The sequence below is a fragment of the Ornithorhynchus anatinus genome, chromosome 1 (assembly GCF_004115215.2).
Source record: "Ornithorhynchus anatinus isolate Pmale09 chromosome 1, mOrnAna1.pri.v4, whole genome shotgun sequence".
Lineage (NCBI taxonomy): Eukaryota > Metazoa > Chordata > Mammalia > Monotremata > Ornithorhynchidae > Ornithorhynchus > Ornithorhynchus anatinus.
Window position 1 is genome coordinate 343,276 of NC_041728.1, and position 19,415 is coordinate 362,690.

A 19,415-nucleotide genomic window follows, 5' to 3' on the forward strand; every position below is an offset into this window, starting at 1 on the left:
TTATTATTATTTAGCACTCAGTGTGCAGAACACTCTAGTGAGCACTTGGGAGAGGACGATACAATAGGGTTGGTTGATATGATCCCTGTCCTCAAGGAGTTTACAATCCAGTAGAGGAGATAGAAATTAAATTAAATTACAGTAAGGGAAGCAGCGGAATATAAGGATATGGATGTAAGTACTGTGGAGCTAGGGGTGGGGTCACTATCCAAGTGTTTAAGGGGGTACAGGTTGGTAGAAGAAAGGGAGAATAGAGTGGGGAGAAGAAATGTCAGTGAGGGAAGGCTTCCTGGAGGAGATAGGATTTTAATTGAACTCTGGAAATGGGTAAAGGCGTAGGGTGCCAACTGTGTTGGGAACGCTCCCCCGGGCCCACGACTTGGCAGTCTCCAAACTCTTCCTCCAGCCCTCCCCTCTGCCTGAAACTCCCTCCTCCTTCAAGTGCGGGAGGAGCCAGGACTGGGGTCGGACATTTAGGGAGTGGCCTGTCCCAGGCCGGTCGGCCGCCGTCACTGTCCAGCACCGCCGTCCATCCTCCCCCGCTCACAGGGGGCTGAACCTGCGCTTTAGAGAGGTGGCAGGGAGAAGGTGTTGCCCCGCACCATCTGGTGTCTGATTGTGACCACTTGATCATCAATCGAAGGTATTTACTGAGCACTTGCTGTGTGCAGAGCACTGGACTAACCCCTCTGGGCCTCTTCTGCACACTATGGAGGAGTTATGCAGGGAGACCACTGAGGTGAAAATGCAGGGGGAAAACAAGCCGCCCGATTGTTATCTCCAGCTGTGGGGAAGGTGTGGAGTTACACCTCTCCATCCCCTCCAAAAATAGACTTCTACACGACAGATGACTCGCTCCCTTTATTCATTCCCCCCACCCAACCCCCACAGCACTTATGTCCATGACCGTAATTTATTGATTTATATTAATATCTGTCTCCCCCTCTAGACTGCAAGCTCACTGTGGGCAGGGAATGTGTCTGCTTATTGAACTTTTCCAAGTGCTTAATACACTGCTCTGCACACAGTAAGCGCTCAAAAAATATGATTGAATGAATGAATGACAAATGTAAACTCAAACCTGGGCCCCTTAGAGAGCCGCTGAACTCTGAGTCTCGGCTTTCTCATCTACAAAATGGGTCCCTAATGTCTTTCTCCCTCCCCCTTGACTCCGCATCCCACGTGGGACAAGGACTGTGTCCGATCTGATGGTACTTGGCATGGTGCTTGTCATTCATTCGTTCATTTACTCAATCGTATTTATTGAGCGCTTACTGTGTGCAGAGCACTGTATTAAGCGCTTGGAAAGTACAATTTGGCAACAGATAGAGACAATCCCTACCCAACAACGGGCTCACAGTCTAGACAACAAAACAGAACAAGTAGACAGGCATCAATGGCATCAAAATGGATATAAATATAGATATAAACATATCATTAATAAAACAGAATAATAAATAGGCACAAATTTACACAAGTGCTGTGGGGCGGGGAAGGGGGTAGAGCAGGGGGCGGCTAGGGTTAAAGTAAGTGTGTAACAGAATACCTCAATTACCATTATGTATTTTTATTGGAAACTCCTCGAGGGCAGGAATTGTGTCTTTCAACTCAGTTGAACTCTCATAAACACTAGCTACTGCGCCGCCCTGACCGCTGCAGGCGCCCAATAAATTCCACTGATGGATGGCTTGTGTGAGCGTATATCAGATGGGCAGATTGACAGATGGGCAGACTGACAGATGGGCGGGCTTCTCGACCCCCGCCCCCCGACCCCAAGAGGGTTGACACCTGGCACAGGGTGAAACAGACCTAGCCAGGGAAGACCTTGGAAGTAAGAAGCGGCCTGGCCTAGTGGCTAGAGCCCGGGCCTGGGAGTCAGAAGGTCCTCAGGGGATAGAGCACGGCCTGGGGAGTCAGAGGACATGGGTTCAAATCCTGGCTCCGTCGCTTGTCAGCTGTATGATTTTGGGCAAGTCACTTCTCTCAGTTCCCTCATCTGTAAAATGGGCATTAAGACTGTGAGCCCCACTTGAGACAACCTGATCACCTTGTATCCTCCCCATCGCTTAGAACAGTGCTTTGCACATAGTAAGCGCTTCACCAATGCCATCATTATTATTATTAATCCCGGCTATGCTGCTTGTCTGCCGTGTGACCTTGGGCAAGTCACTTCTCTTCTCTGGGCCTCAATTCCCTCATCCATAAAAATGGGTATTTGAGACGGCGAGCCCCAAGTGGTACGGCGACTCTGTCCAACCCGATTGGCTTGTACTCGCCCCGGCCATGAGGAGAGTGCTTTGCACATAGTAAGCGCTCAAGTACAAGAACAAAAAGGGACCCATCAGAACTTGAGCAACTGGGGGCTCCTGGTGAGAAGGGGAGGAGGGGACCGACAGAGGGATGGAGGGAGGGATGGAAGGGAGGGATGGAGGGAGGGATGCAGAGAAGCAGCGTGGCTCAGCGGAAAGAGCCCGGGCTTGGGAGTCAGAGGTCGTGGGTTCAAATTCCGACTCCACCACTTATCAGCTGCGGGACTTTGGGCAAGTCAGTCGACTTGGAGAAGCAGCGTGGTTTAGTGGAAAGAGCCCGGGGTCGGGCGTCAGAGGTCATGGGTTCTAATCCCGCTTCTGCCACTTGTCAGCTGTGTGACTTTGGGCAAGTCACTTTACTTCTCTGGGCCTCAGTACCCTCCTCTGTAAAATGGGGATGAAGTCTGTGAGCCCTACGTGGGCCACCCTACTCACCTTGTACTACCCCAGCGCTTAGAACAGTGCTTTGCACATAGTAAGCGCTTAACATATGTCATCATCATCATTATTATCGACTTCTCTGGGCCTCAGTTCCCTCCTCTGTGAAATGGGGATGAAGACGGGGAGCCCCACGTGGGACAACCACATCACCCTGTATCCTCTCCGGCGCTTGGAACAGCGCTTGGCGCAGAGTGAGCGCTTAAGAAATGCCATCGTGATTATTATTGGGGGCCGGGTTGGGGGGACAAAGGAGCAGGCAGCCCCAGCCGTGCGGGACAGCGGGGTGCGGAGGTCCGGCCTGCAGGGCCTCCGCCTAGAGACCCCCTCCCCCTCGCCAGGGCCGGAGTCGGGGCCAAGGAAGGGAGAGGGGGGCGGGGGACCGGGACGGGGACCGGGACCGGGACGGACACGAGGACACCGGAGCCCCCGGGGGACTGACCAGCCTGGTGGCCCGGTAGGGCCCGGGCCCGACGATCCGCTGCTCCATCGGTCTGGTCCGGCGGGGTCGGGTCCCGGGGGTTTGAACGGGGAGCCGCACGAGGGCCGCACGCTGATTGGACGCCGCCCGGGGGGTGGCACCCGTCCGGGGGACCACGTGACCGCCCGCCCGCCCGCCGCCGCCGCCCCCCGGCCGGAGGGGGGCGCTGCCCGGCACCGGAGTCCCGAGGGGGGCGGGGCCTCGGGAAGGGGGCGGGGCCTCGGGAAGGGGGGCGGGGCCTCCGGGTCAGGGCCGCGGCGGGGGGCGGGCCCGGCACCTGGCCGCGAGGGGGCGCTCCGGCCCCGGGCTGGGCCCTACCTGGCGCCCGATTGTACCCTCCAAGCGCTCAGTATAGTGCTCGGCACATAACAAGTGGTGGTATTTGTTAATAATAATAATTATGTTGGTATTTGTTAAGCGTTTACTATGTGCCGAGCACTGTTCTAAGCGCTGGGGGAGACACGGGGGAATAGTGGAGCTCACAGTCTTCATCCCCATTTTAATAATAATAATAATAATGTTGGTATTTGTTAAGCGCTTACTATAATAATAATGTTGGTATTTGTTAAGCGCTTACTATGTGCAGAGCACTGTTCTAAGCGCTGGGGTAGACACAGGGGAATCAGGTTGCCCCATGTGGGGCTCACAGTCTTAATCCCCATTTTACAGATGAGGGAACTGAGGCACAGAGAAGTTAAGGTACTCGCCCACAGTCACCCAGCCGACAAGTGGCAGAGCTGGGATTCGAACTCATGAGCCCTGACTCCAAAGCCCGTGCTCTTTCCACTGCGCCACGCTGCTACCCCAGCCCGACCCCTGGGGCTCCCCACCCCCGGGCGCCCCAGGCCTCTCCCTGTACCCCCAGGCCTCCCCCTGGGCCCTCGCCCTGTGCCCCCTCCCCCCGTACCCTCTTCCCCTGTGCGCCCAGGCCTCCCCCTGTTCTCCCTCCCTGTGCCCCCAGGCCTCTCCCTGGGCCCCCTCCCCCGTGCCCCCTCCGCCGTGCCCCCAGCCCTCTCCCTGTTCTCCCTCCCTGTGCCCCCAGGCCTCTCCCTGTACCCCCCCCCCGTGCCCCCAGGCCTCTCCCTGGGCCCCCTCCCCCCGGTCCCGGCCCCGGCAGTTCGGGACATTCGCAGGAAACAAAAACTCCTCCCTCTTGGTTTCCAAGCTGTCCATCCGCTGGCCCCCTCCTACCTCACCTCCCTTCTCTCCTTCTCCAGCCCGGCCCGCACGTTCTGCTCCTTGGCCACCGGTCACCTCCTCACGGTCCCCCGTTGACGCCCGTCCCGCCGTCGACCCCCGGCCCACGTCCTACCGCCGTCCCGGAACGCCCTCCCTCCTCACCTCCGCCAAACTCACTCTCTTCCCCTCTTCAAAGCCCTACTGAGAGCTCACCTCCTCCAGGAGGCCTTCCCAGACGAAGTCCTTCCTTTCCCTCCGCCTCCCCCCATTGCCCCTTCTGTCACCCTGTGCTCTTCCCCCTTCCCCTCCCCACAGCACTTGTGTGTATTTGTATCTGTTATTTATGACTCTATTTATTTTGTTAATGATGTGTGTAGATCTATGATTCTATTTATCTTGATGATGTCTGCGCCAGACTACTTGTTTTGTTTTGTTCTGTTTTGCTTTGCTGTCTCCCCCGTTTAGACTGCGAGCCCATTATTGGGCAGGGATGGGCTCTATCTCTTGCCCAATTGTACACTCCAAGCGCTTATAGTGCTCTGCACATAGTAAGCGCTCAATTAATACGATTGAATGAATGAGTGAATGAATGACTCCCACAGGCCCAGTCAGGAACAGAGCACAGGCGGCTCAGGGAAAACCCGGGCTTTTATTCACAAGTCTGAACTCGCTTTGCCCTTCCTCCCCATCCCACCCTCACCCCTCCTTGGGTGTGCCAGGCCCGGAGCCCCCCCGGCCCTCGCTTGGCGGACCCGGCCCTGGCCCGGGACTTGTGACGTCGGGCCTTAGAGATCCGGGGAAAGATCCCAGGCCCAGGCCCTCCCTATCCACCGTCTCCCCCACTCCTGGTGGTCCTGCTGGTCCTCCCCCACCCCCCCGCCACCAGTCCCCCGGGCCTGGGAGCAGCTGTCTGGCAGCACCGGGCCCCTGGTAAGGCCCAGGCCCGCCTGGGAGCCGAATCCGGGGCCTGTCCGGGCCTCCCCGGCGCCGGGGTTCCCGGGGGAGAAGGACCGGCCCTGGCGGTCGTTAGTCCAGCCCCCTGCACCGGCCAGAGAGACCCCTTCCCCCACATCCCGTCCTGGAGGGCCACTCCAGGCTTGGAGCAGGCCCTGGCCCTGGCCCTGGCCAAGCAGCTCTGACAAGTAGAAGCAGTGTGGCTCAGTGGAAAGAGCCCAGGCTTGGGAGTCAGAGGTTATGGGTTCTAATCCCTACTCCGCCACTTGTCTGCTGTGTGACCTTGGGCAAGTCACAACTCCTCTGGGCCTCGGTTCCCTCATCTGTAAGAGGGGGATGAAGACCGTGAGCCCCATATGGGACAACCGCATTACCCTGTATCTATCCCAGCGCTTAGAACGGTGCTTGGCACATAGTAAGCGCTTAAATACCACCATTATTATTATTGTTATTATTATTACAAGGGGCATCACGGACTTTTTTTTTTCCAGAGAAGCAGTGTGGCCTAGTGGCAAGAGCACGGGCTGGGGAGTCAGAGGACGTGAGTTCTAATCCCACCACTTGTCTGCTGTGTGACCTTGGGCAAGTCACTTAACATCCCCGTGTCCCAGTTACCTCATCTGTAAAATGGGGATTAAGACTGGGAGCCCCATGTGGAACAACTTGATTACTTTGTATCTACACCTGATTACCTTGTATCTACCCCAGCGCTTAGAACAGTGCTTGGCACGTAGTAAGCGCTTAACAAATACCGTCATTAATATTATTATTATTGTTATTATGTTTCGGGTTGGCAGGGCAGCTGGGCAGCGTCGGGTCCATCCGTCCGTCCATCTCCTCGAGGCAGTCTTTCCCCGCGAGGCCGGCCGGTGGTCACAGGGCGCCGCCGGTCCCCTGGGAGGCGAAGAGGGCAGTGGGCGGTGGGCTCAGGGCATTTTGGCGTGGCCGAGGCCGTTCCTGCTGGCCTTGGGCAGGCGCTGGCCCTGGGTGTAGGCGCGGTACCAGAAGTGCAGGAACAGGAGGAGGAAGATGACGCCGTAGCTCAGGATGATGTACACGAAGACGGGGAACTGGTACTCGCAGTCCGGCATGAAGAAGAACTGGCCGATGTGGACGGTCACCACCACGAACTGCACCTGAGCGACAGGGGCCCCCGGGAGCCCCCCAAACCCGTGAGCTCACAGGGCGGTGCTCGATTGGGGGCTGGACTGAGCGCCGCATGGGGCAGGCACCTGCCTCGTGCGGAACGCTGGACTGGGAGCCACGCTGGGCACCTGCTGGGTGTGGAGCACTGCACACCCGTTGTGTGCACAGTGCTACACTGGGCATTTGCTGCATGTGGTGTGCCACACTGGGAGCTGCACTGGAGGCTCTCTGTGAGTGTGGAGCTGCACTGGGAGCTGCTCTGCTGCCTGCTGTGTGCAGAGCAGTGAACTGGGTCCTGCATTGGGCTTCTGCTGTGTGAAGAACACTCGATGGTAATAATAATGATGATGGTATTTGTTAAGCGCTTACTATATGCCAAGCACCGTGCTAAGCACTCGATGGACTGAGCCTTTTAGTGATGCCTGTTGGTGTGTAGCCCTGGACTGGGCGCTGCGCCGGGCACTGTGTAGGCAGGCAGCTGTCTTACTGGGCACCTGCTCTATGTATAGCACTGGACTGGGCACTAGATTGGACACTGGTTTATACAGAGTGCCTGGGGAACACCCAGGAAGAGGAAGACATGGGCCATGCCCGGGAGCAGGGGAGGGGGGCAGAGGGGTGGGGTCCCCGAGCCCAAGTTGGGCGATCTAGAAACACCTAGAGGCAGCACTAGCTCCCGTCACTCCCCCGCCAGCCCTAGGGATGCCAGGGGAGGTCAGGGACTCCAGGACAACCAGTCTGCTTCCTACCGACCGATGGCTCCAGATGCAACACGAATGGGTCATTTTGTTCCAAACCCAGCCCTGCCCTCCTCTGTCCAAGGGGTGTGCGGACCCCAGGCTCTTCCCTCGGGAGCAGGGGAAGAGGCAACAAACAATAAATGCCCAGCAGCGCTCTAGGTCAGACTGGTAACTGACCGTTGAGCAGGTCCCGAGGCGGGTGGGAGTCCACTCCAAGGGGCCGGAGGAGCTCCACGGCTGGGAGAGCCAGGCTCTCCGGCCCCCGCCGCAGATCTGGGCCCACACCTACCAGAGTGGAAAGACCACCAAACGGTGGCCCAGCACAACGCTCTGCACACCGAAGGTGCGGCATAAATACCAAGGAACAAATGTGTACGTCGAGCTTGGAATCAGGGTGGCTTTCCTGCCTGAGACTGGAGGGGCCCTGAGGTGGAGGGGAGTAGGGGCGTTCGGGGTTTCCTCTCCATCCAAATCGCTACCACGTTAGTATGATCTCTCATCCTATCTCAACTGGATGACTGCAGCAGCCTCCTTTCTGACCTCCCAACCTCCCCGCCTCTCCCCACTTCAGTCCATACTTCACTCCGCTGCCAAGATTATCTTTCTTCAGAAATGGTTAGGGCATGTCACCAGCCTTCTCAAAAATCTCCAGTGGTTGCCTATCCACCTCCTTATCAAACAAAAACTCCTCACCATTGGCTTTAAAGCTGTCACATCATTCATTCAATAGTATTTATCGAGCGCTTACTATGTGCAGAGCACTGTACTAAGCGCTTGGAATGGACAAATCGGCAACAGATAGAGACAGTCCCTGCCCACTGACAGGCTTAGTCTAATCGGGTCCATCGCCTTGCCCCCCTGCCTCACCTCCCTTCTCGCTTTCTCCAGCCCAGCCCGCACACTCCACTCCTCTGCCGCCACTCACCTCCTCACTGGGCCTCTTTCTCGCCTGTCCCGCTGTCAACCCTTGGCCCGTGTCCTATCTCCGGCCTGGAACGCCCTCCCTCCTCACATCCGCCAATCACATTTCCCCCCTTTAAAGCCCTACTGAAGGCTCACCGCCTGCAAGTGGCCTTCCCAGACTAAACCCCCTTTTCCTCAGCTCCCCTTCCCCTCCCCATCGCGCTGACTCGCTCCCTTTACTCCACCCCCCCCCCGCCCCACAGCACTTGTGGATATATATACATATTTATATTTCTATTTATACTGATGCCTGTGTACTTGTTTTGATGTCCGTGGCAGCCATTATCTCTCTTCATTGCTGAATTGTACTTTCCAAGCACTTAGTACAGTGCTCTGCACAGAGTAAGCGCTAATAAATGAATGAATGAATGATTGAATGTCCATCTCTTCCCCTCTAGACTGTGAGTCCGTTGTGGGCAGGGACCGTCTCTCCTTATTGCTGTACTGTATTTTTCAAGCGCTTAGTAGAGTGCTCTGCACACAGTAAGAGCTCAGGGAATACGATCGAATGAATGAATGAGTGGGGGATGGCGGCCACTCACCAGCTGGAGGGAGGTCAGATGCTTCTTCCACCAAAGGGCGCTGTGAAAGGCAGGCCCCAGCGCGCTCAGCCCGTAGTAGGAGTACATGACCACGTGCACCGCCGAGTTCAGCAGGGCGTGGAATGTCCCCAAGCCGCCTATGGGAGCAGACTCCGTGTGCGACAGGGACACAAACACACTCCCCTCCCGCCCACCCACACACACCCCGGGGAGGGGGGCGTCTACAGAGGGGGCAGCCTGTAGGAGGGTCCAGGCTGGTCCGGGACTATGAGGGAGAGTGCAGAAGGGGGCAGAGTGAGGAAGGGGGGAGGCTGAAGTGATGAAAACTGTCCTTCTCCATCCCCCTCCCAGGACAAACCTCCCACTGACACTGGCCCCAACCTTATACCCACTGGTTCATCAGGAGCCCGACAGAGAACAGGTTGGCAGAAGAGAGGCTGGACAGGCAGAGATGGGTGGAGGGGAGGCCGGAGAGGTGAAGGTCAGCGAGGCGGAGGCCAGAGAGGCGGAGATGGGCAGAGGGGAGGCCGGCAGAAGGGATGCTGGAGAGGCGGAGATGAGTGGAGGGGAGGCCGGCAGAGAGGAGGCCTGAGAGGGGGTACCCGGGACGTTTCCCAACTCTCCTTTCCCCAGTTCAGGCTGCGGCCGGGGGCGGCTCCGCAGACGGACTTGAGGCCTCCCTCCCCCGGCCTCCCGCCCCCGGGGGCGCTCCGCTACCTGGAGCGAACTTGACTCCGAACCACCAGGTCCAGGGCATGATGGCGTGGTGGAACACGTGCAGGAACGTCACTTGGCTGGTTTTCTTCCGCAGGACGAAAAAGATCTGAAAAAAGAATGGAAGGAAATCCGCCTCGTGGCAGAGGGAGAGCGGGAGCCAGGGGGAGGACAAGGGCAGACCCCTCCCCTGCTCCCCCAGCTCCAGGGGGTCGCCCCCTGGCCGGGGACCTGGTGGGGGTCCACGGTCACCACGGGGCTGAGGAGCACCGAGCCGAGAGCACTTGGCGGTGCCCGGCCTGTGCTTGGGCGAAGGTCGTCATGGGGAGGGGCGGGGTCGCCACCTATCTGACCTTCTCCAAAAGGCCCTCTGCCTCGCTCCCTCTACTCCCTCCGAGAGCCTAGTGAGGACGGGGGCCTGGGGACGCGAGGGGTCGTGGACTTCATTGGCATCTTGGGGTGGTGGTGGTCCCCTCTGGCAACTCGGGGCTCTGGGCAGGGAGAGGGGTGGTGGCACCCACTAGCAGCTGGGGGCTCTGGGCGGTGGAAGGTCATGGTGCCCGCTGGCAGCTCGGGATTCGTGATGGAGGAGGGGTAGTGGTCCTCCCCGGCAGTTCTGGGGGTGACACGTCCCGCCATGCTGGCCGTGCGGGGCCTGGGCCCGACGAGGCCTCCTTCCCCCAGGAGACTTGGAGGACATACGGTGAGCATGACCGCCACTCGGTCCCTCCCACGCTCCCCGGACACGTTCGGACCACTCCCCGCCCGTGCCCCGACCGCACTGACCGTGTCCAGGAGCTCGATAAACTTGGAGAAGTAGTAGAGCCAGCAGGTCCAGGCCATCTGCGGGGACGGCGGGGGCGCAGGCTCTCAGGATGGGAGGGGACAGTGGGGATGGTGGGGATGGGGTAGTGAGGTGGGGACAGTGGGTACGGTGGGGAGGGGGCAGGACAGCGGGGTAAGGACAGTAGGGTGGGGACAGCAGGGACAGCGGGTGGGGACAGAGGAGCAAGGACAGGAGGGAGCAGCCAGATCGAAGCCTCTAGACCCCAGCTCCCCCTTCCTTCTCAGGGCCCGCTAAAGCGCCCGTCCCTTCCAGCAGGTCTTCCCAGATTCGTCCCCAGCGGCTCAGCTGGACGAATTCATCAGCCACCTGTAGCCCTCAAGGGCTTACAGTTAGGCCCCGATCCTCGGCACGCTCGTCTATGCGGATCTTCAGTTATCCCGGCCATTATTTATTTATTTTACTCTGGTAAGTCTTTTATGTTTATCTCTCCCAGCAGAGTGGAGGCTCTTGTGGGCAGGGAAAATGCCTGTATTTTATATTTCCCAAACGCACGGTACAGTGCCCAGCTCCCAGTGGACACTCAGCACAGTTCCCCGCTCCCAGCGGCCATTCGGGATAGACATATTAATGTCCGTCTCCCCCTCTAGACGGAAAGCCCGCTATGGGTAGGGAATGTGTCTGTTTATTATTATATTGTACTTTCCCGAGTGCTTAATACAGTGCTCTAAATGCAGTAAGGGCTCAGTAAAAAGAATTGAATGAATGCAGTGCCCTGTTCCCAGTGGGGATTCGGTGGGGTGCCCTGCTCTCAGCGGGCTCTCAGTGCGACGAATCCAGTGGGCACCCAGTAAAAGGTGGTGCATTCAGGAAGCACTTGTAAAGCGCCACATACTGGGGAGAGGCTCAGTGCAGTGTTGTGGCCTACCAGGGTCTCAGGTAGCTCACACCTACACCAGTGCTCAGAACAGTGTTTGCTGCATAGTAAGTGGTTAACAAAGGGGGGGGGGGGGCGGGCCCGAGGGGACCGGGGAACGGAGCCCTGATGGGTCGTGCAGGTTCCGCTGAAGGCACTCACTCTTAAGGCTGCAGGGGAGGTGGAGTAGTCGACCAGGTCACACCGGAAAGAATAGCCCGTGCCCCAGCCGGACATGACAAACTGTAGCGGGAGGACAGAGGGAAGAGGTCTGGGGTGCACCCTGAGAACGCATGAAGAGGCATGCGCACACGCGCACACACACACATACGTCCACCCATCCATGTAAACTCACATGCAAAATACACATAAATTAACCTGCCTGAAATGATATACATGCAGCCATGCATGGGCCCACAGGAACACATGCTTACATGCTAACCTGCATACATTAGCACACGTGTGGACACACGCACAGACCCCTGCACGGGCACACTTCCCTGCCTGCTGTAGCGGAGAATTCCGGGTAGAACCTCCCAGGCGTAAGCCCCCCTCCTCGGCCCTCCCTCTGACCCCGAGACCCCAGCTGGGGCCGAACCATTTGCAGACGGACCCCCGGGCCTGGGGGCGAAGCCCTGGGCGGCCGCGCTGGCGACTCCTTGTTGGCAGAAATCCCGGGGTCTGGACTAGCCTGGCGTCTGCCGGGTCGGTGACCCTGACGTCTGGCCCGGGGTCAGCTGCAAAGAGCGCAAGAGTCCAAGTGAGGAGAAATATCATTTCCCCAGGAGCCTGCGGACCTCCGTGGGCCACAGAGCAGGGTTCACCGGTCTGGAAGCTCGCTGAGGGCAGGGACTGTGCCTTGTAGTTTCTGTGTGCCTCCAAGAAGCCAGCTCAGCACTCTGCACAGTGAATGCCCAGCAAAGGGCTCTGCAAAGCGGGCTTTCAGCATAGCGCTCTGCATACGACTGGTGCCCAGAATGGTGCCCTGCACACGATGGGTGCCCAGGACAGTGCTCTGCACAGAGGGGGGACCCAGCACAGCGCTCTGCCCTCAGCAGGTGCCCAGCCCAACATTGAATAAGTAGGTTGGTGTCCAGCATAGTTCTCTGCCCACATCCGGCACCCAGCATAGAACTCTGCCCACATCGCAGGTGCTCGGTAAATTCCATCGGTTCAGTGATCCATCAGCTTGGTCGTTCATACAGTGGGGCAGCTGAATACTTAAAGGGCTGCTCCTGGTGGAGGAGCTCATAGGCCAGGTCAAAGATTGCCCCAGCAATCGATCGATCAATCATATTTCCTGAGTGCTTATTGTGTATGGGGCACTGTACTAAGCACCTGGGAGAGTCTAATATAACTGTAGAAGAGGGACCCGCCCAGCATCCATTGGGAGCCTGGTTGCTTAGCTAAGGGATTCCCATTCTGGATGAGGCGGAGGTCGCAGCGACAAAGCAGTGCCGGAGGAACACTAGCGGGCCAGAATCGCTAGGGTCGTCCCCCAAAGACCCCCGGGCTCGGAGGGGAGGCCCGGCTTCTGCCAGGCCTGCCGGGGAGAGCAGACTCCTGCCCCAAGTTCTGCCCCACACTCAGCAAGCATTTAAGAGCAGCAGCATGACCTAGTGGACAGAACATGGGCTGAAGAGGAAGAAGGATCTGGATTCTAATCCTGCCTCTGCCACTTGTCTGTTGTGTGACTTTGGGCAAGTCATTTCACTTCTCTGGGCTTCCGTTACCTCATCTGTAAAATAGGGATTGACTGTGAGCCTCATGTGGGACAGGAACTGTGTCCAACCTAATTTAGCTAGTATTTACTCCAGCACTTAGAACAGTGCCTGGCACACAGTAAGTGCTTAACAAATACCATCATTATTATTATTAAGCCCTGTACCTTGTCTGGTGTTCAGTACGCTGCCCAGCGCGCAGGAAGTGCTTAGGCTCCGTACCTTGCCCGGGGCTAAGTACACTGCCTGGCACGCAGGAAACGGTCAGCCCCTGTACCTTGCCGGGTGCTCGGGACATCGGCTGGCACCCTACATGCCTCCAGCACACAAGAAGGCGGGGCCTCGGCATCCACAGCCAGCGACGCGCTCACCTCGTAGCACATGTATACGGAGTAGGCCACGATGAGGAAGTTGTAAGCCACCATCGTCTTCTTCAGGTCAAATGGCTTTCGGTTTTCCATGAGTTTCGGCCCCAGCAAGGTGACGAAGTAGACGTAGGCCGCCAGGATGGCCGCCTGAGGCAGCGGGGACGACATGAGGGGCCACTCCCCGACCCGCGGGTCTGAAAGGACAAGGATAAGGTGGGTACAGGGTGAGCACACAGGCACAGCCAGCAGGGGAGACAGGGGCTGGGAAACATGGAACGGAATGGGACAGGATATGAATTCCGGGGGGCAGAGGTTGGGGGAGGGAGTGGGGAGCAGTGGGGGCAGTAGGGAAGCAACACGGGACGCAGCATGGCTTAATGGATGGGGCACGGTTCTGGGAGTCAGAAGGTCATGGGTTCTAATTCCGGCTCCACTGCATGTCTGCTGAGTGACCTTGGGCAACTCACTTCACTTCTCTGGGCCTCAGTTGTCTTATCTGTAAAACAGGGATTAAGACTGGGAGCCCCATGTGGGACAGGGACTGGGTGAATCCCACGTGGGACAACCTGATTACCTTGTATCTACTCCAGAGCTTAGAACAGTTCTTGGCACATAGTAAGCACTTAACAAATGCCATCATTATTAATATCATTATTAGGGGAGGATGCAAGGAGTAGGGGGTAGGTGAGGGTGTGGACAGCGGCAGGCAGGGGGAGCAGAGGAGATGTAGGCCCCGTTTCTGGGTCCGAGAACTTGTCCATCACCGGCATGTTTGATCCAGTCCCCGTAGAGTTGCACAACACTCGACGTGAGATTGCTAAAGGCCATTTTTCCTCTGAGTCTCGGGGTCGTCGGGTCCTTGGTTCTCAGGGTTTCAGGTCCTCAGTCTTGGGGAGTCGGGCTCCTTGGGTCCTTGGGGTCTCTGGGGCCTGGGGGTTTTCGGGTCCTCTGTGTCTCGAGGTCTTTGGGTCCTTGGATCTGGGGTCCTCAAGATCTCCGGTCCTCGGGGTCCTTGGGGGTCTCGGGTCCTCGGGGTCGTCGAGCTCCTGACTCCGCGCTGGGGGTGACAGGGATGCACTCAATGCAGACCCACCCGTGGAACTCTCCTCAGGGCCGTGCGGCTCAGGGCCCGCTGCTTCCGTCCCTCATACCATCCTCCCCGGATGCGAGCCCAGGACCCCGGCACCACTCCAAGATGGGGCCCAGGTGGCCGAACCAGGCACCAGCAGACCACAGAATCCCAACCCGGGCACTGACCGCAGGTGCTGACCTCTGGATGCTGACCCTGGGCATTAATCCCCCAGATACTGACCCCAGGCATTGACCCTCGAATGCTGACCCCTGGTGCTGACCCCAGGAGCTGACTCCCTGGACACTGGCTCCAAATGCTGACTCTGGATGGTGATCCCGGATGCTGACCCATAGTGTCGATCATCTGGTGCTGAATCCCAATCGCTAAGCCCCGGGTGATGATTCCCAAGCACTGACCCCTGGATGCTGAGCCTGGATACTGACCCCTGGCACTGACCCCCAGATGTTGACCCACAGAAGCTAACCCCCAGGTGCTGACCCCCTGATGCTGACCCCCTTCTATTCTCCATCTACACACACTTTCTTGGAGAACTCATTCACTCCATGGCTTCAAATACCACTTCTTTGTGGATGATACCCAAATCTACATCTCCAGCCCTGCTCTCTCTCCTTTCTCTGCAGTCTCGCATTTCCTCCTACCTTCAAGGCACCTCTACTTGGATGTCCTTCCATCACCTCAAACCTAACTTGTCTAAAACATGAGAAGCAGCGTGGCTCAGTGGAAAGAGCCCAGGCTTGGGAGTCAGAGGTCGTGGGTTCTAATCCCGGCTCTGCCGCTTGTCAGCTGTGTGACCTTGGGCAAGTCACTTAACTTCTCTGGGCCTCAGTTACCCCATCTGTAAAATGGGGATGAAGACTGTGAGCCCTACTTGGGACAAACTGATTATCTTGTATCTACCCCAGTGCTTAGAACAGTGCTTGGCACCTAGTAAGCACTTAACAAATGCCAACGTTATTAGTATTATTATTATTAAAACAGAACTTATCTTCCCACCCAGACCCTGTCCTCCTCCTGACTTTCCCATCACCGTAGACGGCACCACCATCCTTCCTGTCTCACAAGGAAGTAACCTTGGCATTATTTGACTCCTCTCTCTCATTCAACCTACATAGTCAATCCATCGCTAAATCCCGTTGGTCCCACCTTCACAGCATCACTAAAATCTACCCTTTCCTCTCCATCCAAACTGCTACGATGTTACTACAGTCACTAATCCTATCTTGCCTTGATTACAATATCACCCTCCTAGCTGACTTCCCAGCTTCCTGTCTCTCCCCACTCTAGTCCATTCTTCACTCTACTGCCTAGATCATTTTACCACAAAAAAAGTTCAAGCCATGTTTCTCCACTCCTCAACTAACTCCAGTGACTGCCCATCTACCTCCTCTTATCTTGTCTCATGCCTTCGAGTCATCTCTGACCCATAGAGACACCACGGACACATCTCTTCCAGAACGCCCCGCCTCCATCTGCAATCGTTCTGCTAATGGATCCATAGAGTTTTCTTGGTAAAAATACAGAAGTGGTTGACCGTTGTCTCCCTCTGCGCAGTAAACTCGAGTTTCTGCCCTCGACTTTCTCCCATGCTGCTGCTGCCCAGCACAGGTGAGTTTTCATTTGTAGCAGACTGCCTTCCACTCGCTAGCCACTGTCCAAGCTAGGAATGGAATGGATATGCCTCTGCTTGACTCTCCTCTCATAATCAAGACTGGTAGAGTACTGAAAACTGCGACCCTGAGAGGGAAATCTACCTCCTCACCAAATGGAAACTCCTTGCCATCGGCTAAAAAGCATTCAATCGCCTTACCCCCTCCTACCTCATCTCGCTAGATTCCTACTATAACCCAGCCCAAAGACTTTACTTCTCTAATGCCAACCTTCTCCCTGTACCTTGATCTCACAGCTGACCTCTCATCCAGAAAGCCCCGCCTCCATCTGCAATCGTTCTGCTAATGGATCCATAGAGTTTTCTTGGTAAAAATACAGAAGTGGTTGACCGTTGTCTCCCTCTGCGCAGTAAACTCGAGTTTCTGCCCTCGACTTTCTCCCATGCTGCTGCTGCCCAGCACAGGTGAGTTTTCATTTGTAGCAGACTGCCTTCCACTCGCTAGCCACTGTCCAAGCTAGGAATGGAATGGATATGCCTCTGCTTGACTCTCCTCTCATAATCAAGACTGGTAGAGTACTGAAAACTGCGACCCTGAGAGGGAAATCTACCTCCTCACCAAATGGAAACTCCTTGCCATCGGCTAAAAAGCATTCAATCGCCTTACCCCCTCCTACCTCATCTCGCTAGATTCCTACTACAACCCAGCCCAAAGACTTTACTTCTCTAATGCCAACCTTCTCCCTGTACCTTGATCTCACAGCTGACCTCTCGTCCACATCCTGCCTCTGGCCTGGTATGTCCTCCCTCCTCAAATCCTATAATTACTCTCCCTGCTTTCCAAGTCCCATCGAAGGCACATCTCCTCCAAGAGGTCTTTCCTGATTAAGCCCTTCTTTCCTCTTCTTCCACTCTCTTCTGCGTCACCGTGACTTGTTCCCTTTATTGATCCCCCCCCCCCGACAGCCCCACAGCACTTATGAACGTATCTGTAATTTATTTACATTAATGTCTGTCTTCTCCGTTCTAGACTGTAAGCTCGTTGTGGTCAAGGAATGTGTCTTTTTACTGTTACATTGTATTCTCCCAAGTGCTTAGTACAGTGCTCTTCACCCAGGAAGCTCTCAATAAATATGATGGGCTGACAGACTGATTGATTGATACTGACCCCCTAGGTGCTGAACCCCAGGCACTGACCCCCCCGGATGGTGACCCTGGATTGTGACCCCCCTGGATACTGACTCTGGGCGCTGACCCCCGTTTGCTGATCCACAGATGCTGACCTCCAGGTGCTGAACCCAGGTGCTGACCCATGGTTTGGACCCCCCCGGATGCTGACCCCAGGAGCAGATACCCAGATGATGTGGGGCAGCCCTGAACTCGTTCCCAAGCAGACCCTGGATGACCCTGGCAGCCACTCTCAGGGCAGCAGTGATTTCTGCAGTGCTGCTCCCAATCCCCTCACCCACCAGCCCTTTTCTCCTCCCTCCCATCTCCACTCCCTGTCTGTGCGCTCCCATCCGGCGACTCCAATCTCGTCTCCCTGCTCCTCAGCCCTTGGGCCTCAGCGAAACCGACACGGTGTCCCCAGTCCACCCCTTGTCAAAGAACAAAGTACTGGAGGTGGGGGCTGTGACTTCTATGGCCCTGAAAATGGCGGGTACAATACAGCACCCAACACACAGCCCTACACATGGCAGGCACCCGGTAGAGGACCGTGCACACAACCCTGCACACGGTGAGTGTCTGACACGGTGAGTGTCTGATACAGCACCCCACACATAGCAGGCACCCATGTCACGTTGAAGAGGTTAAGAATGGTCCTCTGTAACTGGACAAAACAGAAACTTCTTGGCAAAGGCCGGGACCGCAAAACCCTCCTGCCTATGAGCCTGGCTGCCGCAGCCTCAACTAAAATCCAGTCCCACCATATAATGGCTCTAGACTGCAACGCAAGGGTTTCGGGTCTGATGCCCACAAGGACTTAACCAGAACGCCCCTAGACCAGGAGGAGAGTGGTTCCAGTGGCCAATGAGGCCTTAAAACCTTGCCCAGCGCAGTAACACACAGTCCTGGAACACCATCCCGTCCCAGGATGGGCCGTGGGACAGGCTATGACTGTTACAGGTGATAGAGCTGAGGGGGTGGACAGAGCAGGACAGAGAGAAGATGTCAGAGCCGAGGGGGTGGATAGAGCCAGTTCGAGACAATGTGTCAGGGCCGAGGGGGTGGAGAGAGCCTGACCGAGATGATGAATCAGGGCTGAGGGGGCGGACAGAGCTGGACAGAGAGAAGGTATGAGGGTCAAGGGGCGGACAGAGACAGACAGGAAGGAGGTGTCAGGTTCAAGGGGGAGGACAGAGCCGGACAGCGAGAAGATGTCAGAGCCGAGAGGGCGGACAGCGCTGGCAGAGAGACGGTGTCAGAGCCAAGGCGGTGGACTGAGCTGGACAGAGAGAAGGTGTCATAGCCGAGAAGGCAAACAGCTGGACAGAGAGAACGTGTCAGAGCCGAGAGGGCGGACAGAGGCGGGCAGAGAGCAGGTGTCAGAGGCGGGTCATCCCATCCCTCCAGTCCCCGCAACTGGGTGTCCCTCCTTCCAACCCCTAACTGCTGCATCACCCTTGCACTTGGATTTGCACCCTTATTCACCACCCTCTCAGCACTTATGTCCATATCCGTCATTTATTTATTTATATTAATGTCTGTGTCCCCTTCTGGACTGTAAGCTCATTGTGGGTGGAGAACGTGTCTATCAACCCTGTTATATTGTACTCTCCCAAGCGCTCAATACAATGCTCTGCAATCAATCGATGATATTTATTGGGCACTTATGGCATGTGGGGCATTGTACTGAGCACTTGGGAGAGTACAATAGAACAACATAACAGAGTTGGTAGATACAGTAAGCATGCAATAAATATGATTGATTGATGGAGGGGTGGGGGGGAAGGGGTGTGGTTCAGGAGAGGGATGGGGCTCGGCAAAGGTAGTGGGGTGAAAGAACGGGGGAAGGAAAAAGGCGAGGAGAGGGGGCAAGGTCGAGTCTCAGAGCGGGTTTTCCAGGAGACTGGCAGATCCTGCAGGGGTGGGGAGCGGGGCCAGCCTTGGGAAAGAGGTAGTGGATAGAGCACGGACCTGAGAGTCAGAAGGTCATGAGTTCTAATCCCGGGTCTGCAACTTGTCTGCTCTGTCACCTTGGCCAAGTCGCTTCACTTCTCTGGGCCTCGGTTCTCTCATCTGTAAAATAGGAATTGAGATTGTGAGCTCCTTGTGGGACAGGGATTGTGTCCAACCTGATTTGCTTGTATCCACCTCAGAGCTTAGTACAGTGCCTGGTACACAGTAAGCACTTAACAAATGCCATCATTATTATTATTAGTGGAGGCAGCCAGCCCGGCAGCTCTGTAAACAGAGTGGAGACCCAGCAGCGACACTGCCAGCTCTCCCACTGTGCTGTT

The 19,415-nt window shown here is 56.6% G+C and overlaps 2 protein-coding genes across 3 annotated transcripts in view; both read right to left on the minus strand.

Annotated features, from left to right (window-relative positions):
• Positions 1 to 3,273, minus strand: part of DEPDC1B (DEP domain containing 1B) — a 47,517-nt gene extending 44,244 nt beyond the window's left edge. For both annotated transcript variants that reach the window (XM_029058950.2, XM_029058906.2), the window contains exon 1: positions 3,190 to 3,273. In XM_029058950.2, coding sequence (XP_028914783.1) covers positions 3,190 to 3,237 — 48 coding nt within the window. In that variant the 5' untranslated portion in view covers positions 3,238 to 3,273. The remainder of the gene's footprint in view (positions 1 to 3,189) is intronic.
• Positions 3,274 to 6,093: 2,820 nt separating this feature from the next.
• ELOVL7 (ELOVL fatty acid elongase 7) lies at positions 6,094 to 19,135 on the minus strand. The gene is made up of 8 exons (XM_029068245.2): positions 19,093 to 19,135; positions 14,020 to 14,312; positions 13,259 to 13,449; positions 11,329 to 11,409; positions 10,253 to 10,309; positions 9,470 to 9,575; positions 8,753 to 8,889; positions 6,094 to 6,497 (listed from the first exon to the last, which is right to left on the minus strand). Exons 2-8 carry the CDS (start codon positions 14,081 to 14,083, stop codon positions 6,288 to 6,290), a joined length of 846 nt encoding a protein of 281 aa, XP_028924078.1. The 5' UTR covers positions 14,084 to 14,312; positions 19,093 to 19,135; the 3' UTR covers positions 6,094 to 6,287.
• Between the last annotated feature and the right edge of the window lie 280 nt (positions 19,136 to 19,415).

What these genes read in the sequence shown, in the direction of transcription:
- ELOVL7 (XM_029068245.2), bottom strand. Translation starts at nt 14,083, where the DNA reads ATGGCCTTTAGCAATCTCACGTCGAGTGTTGTGCAACTCTACGGGGAC. An exon ending in GGACTGGATCAAACATGCCG is followed by an intron (nt 13,450 to 14,019) that starts GTGATGGACAAG and finishes TTGTCCTTTCAG; the next exon opens with ACCCGCGGGTCGGGGAGTGG. An exon ending in CGGAGTCAAGTTCGCTCCAG is followed by an intron (nt 8,890 to 9,469) that starts GTAGCGGAGCGC and finishes CTGCTCCCATAG; the next exon opens with GCGGCTTGGGGACATTCCAC.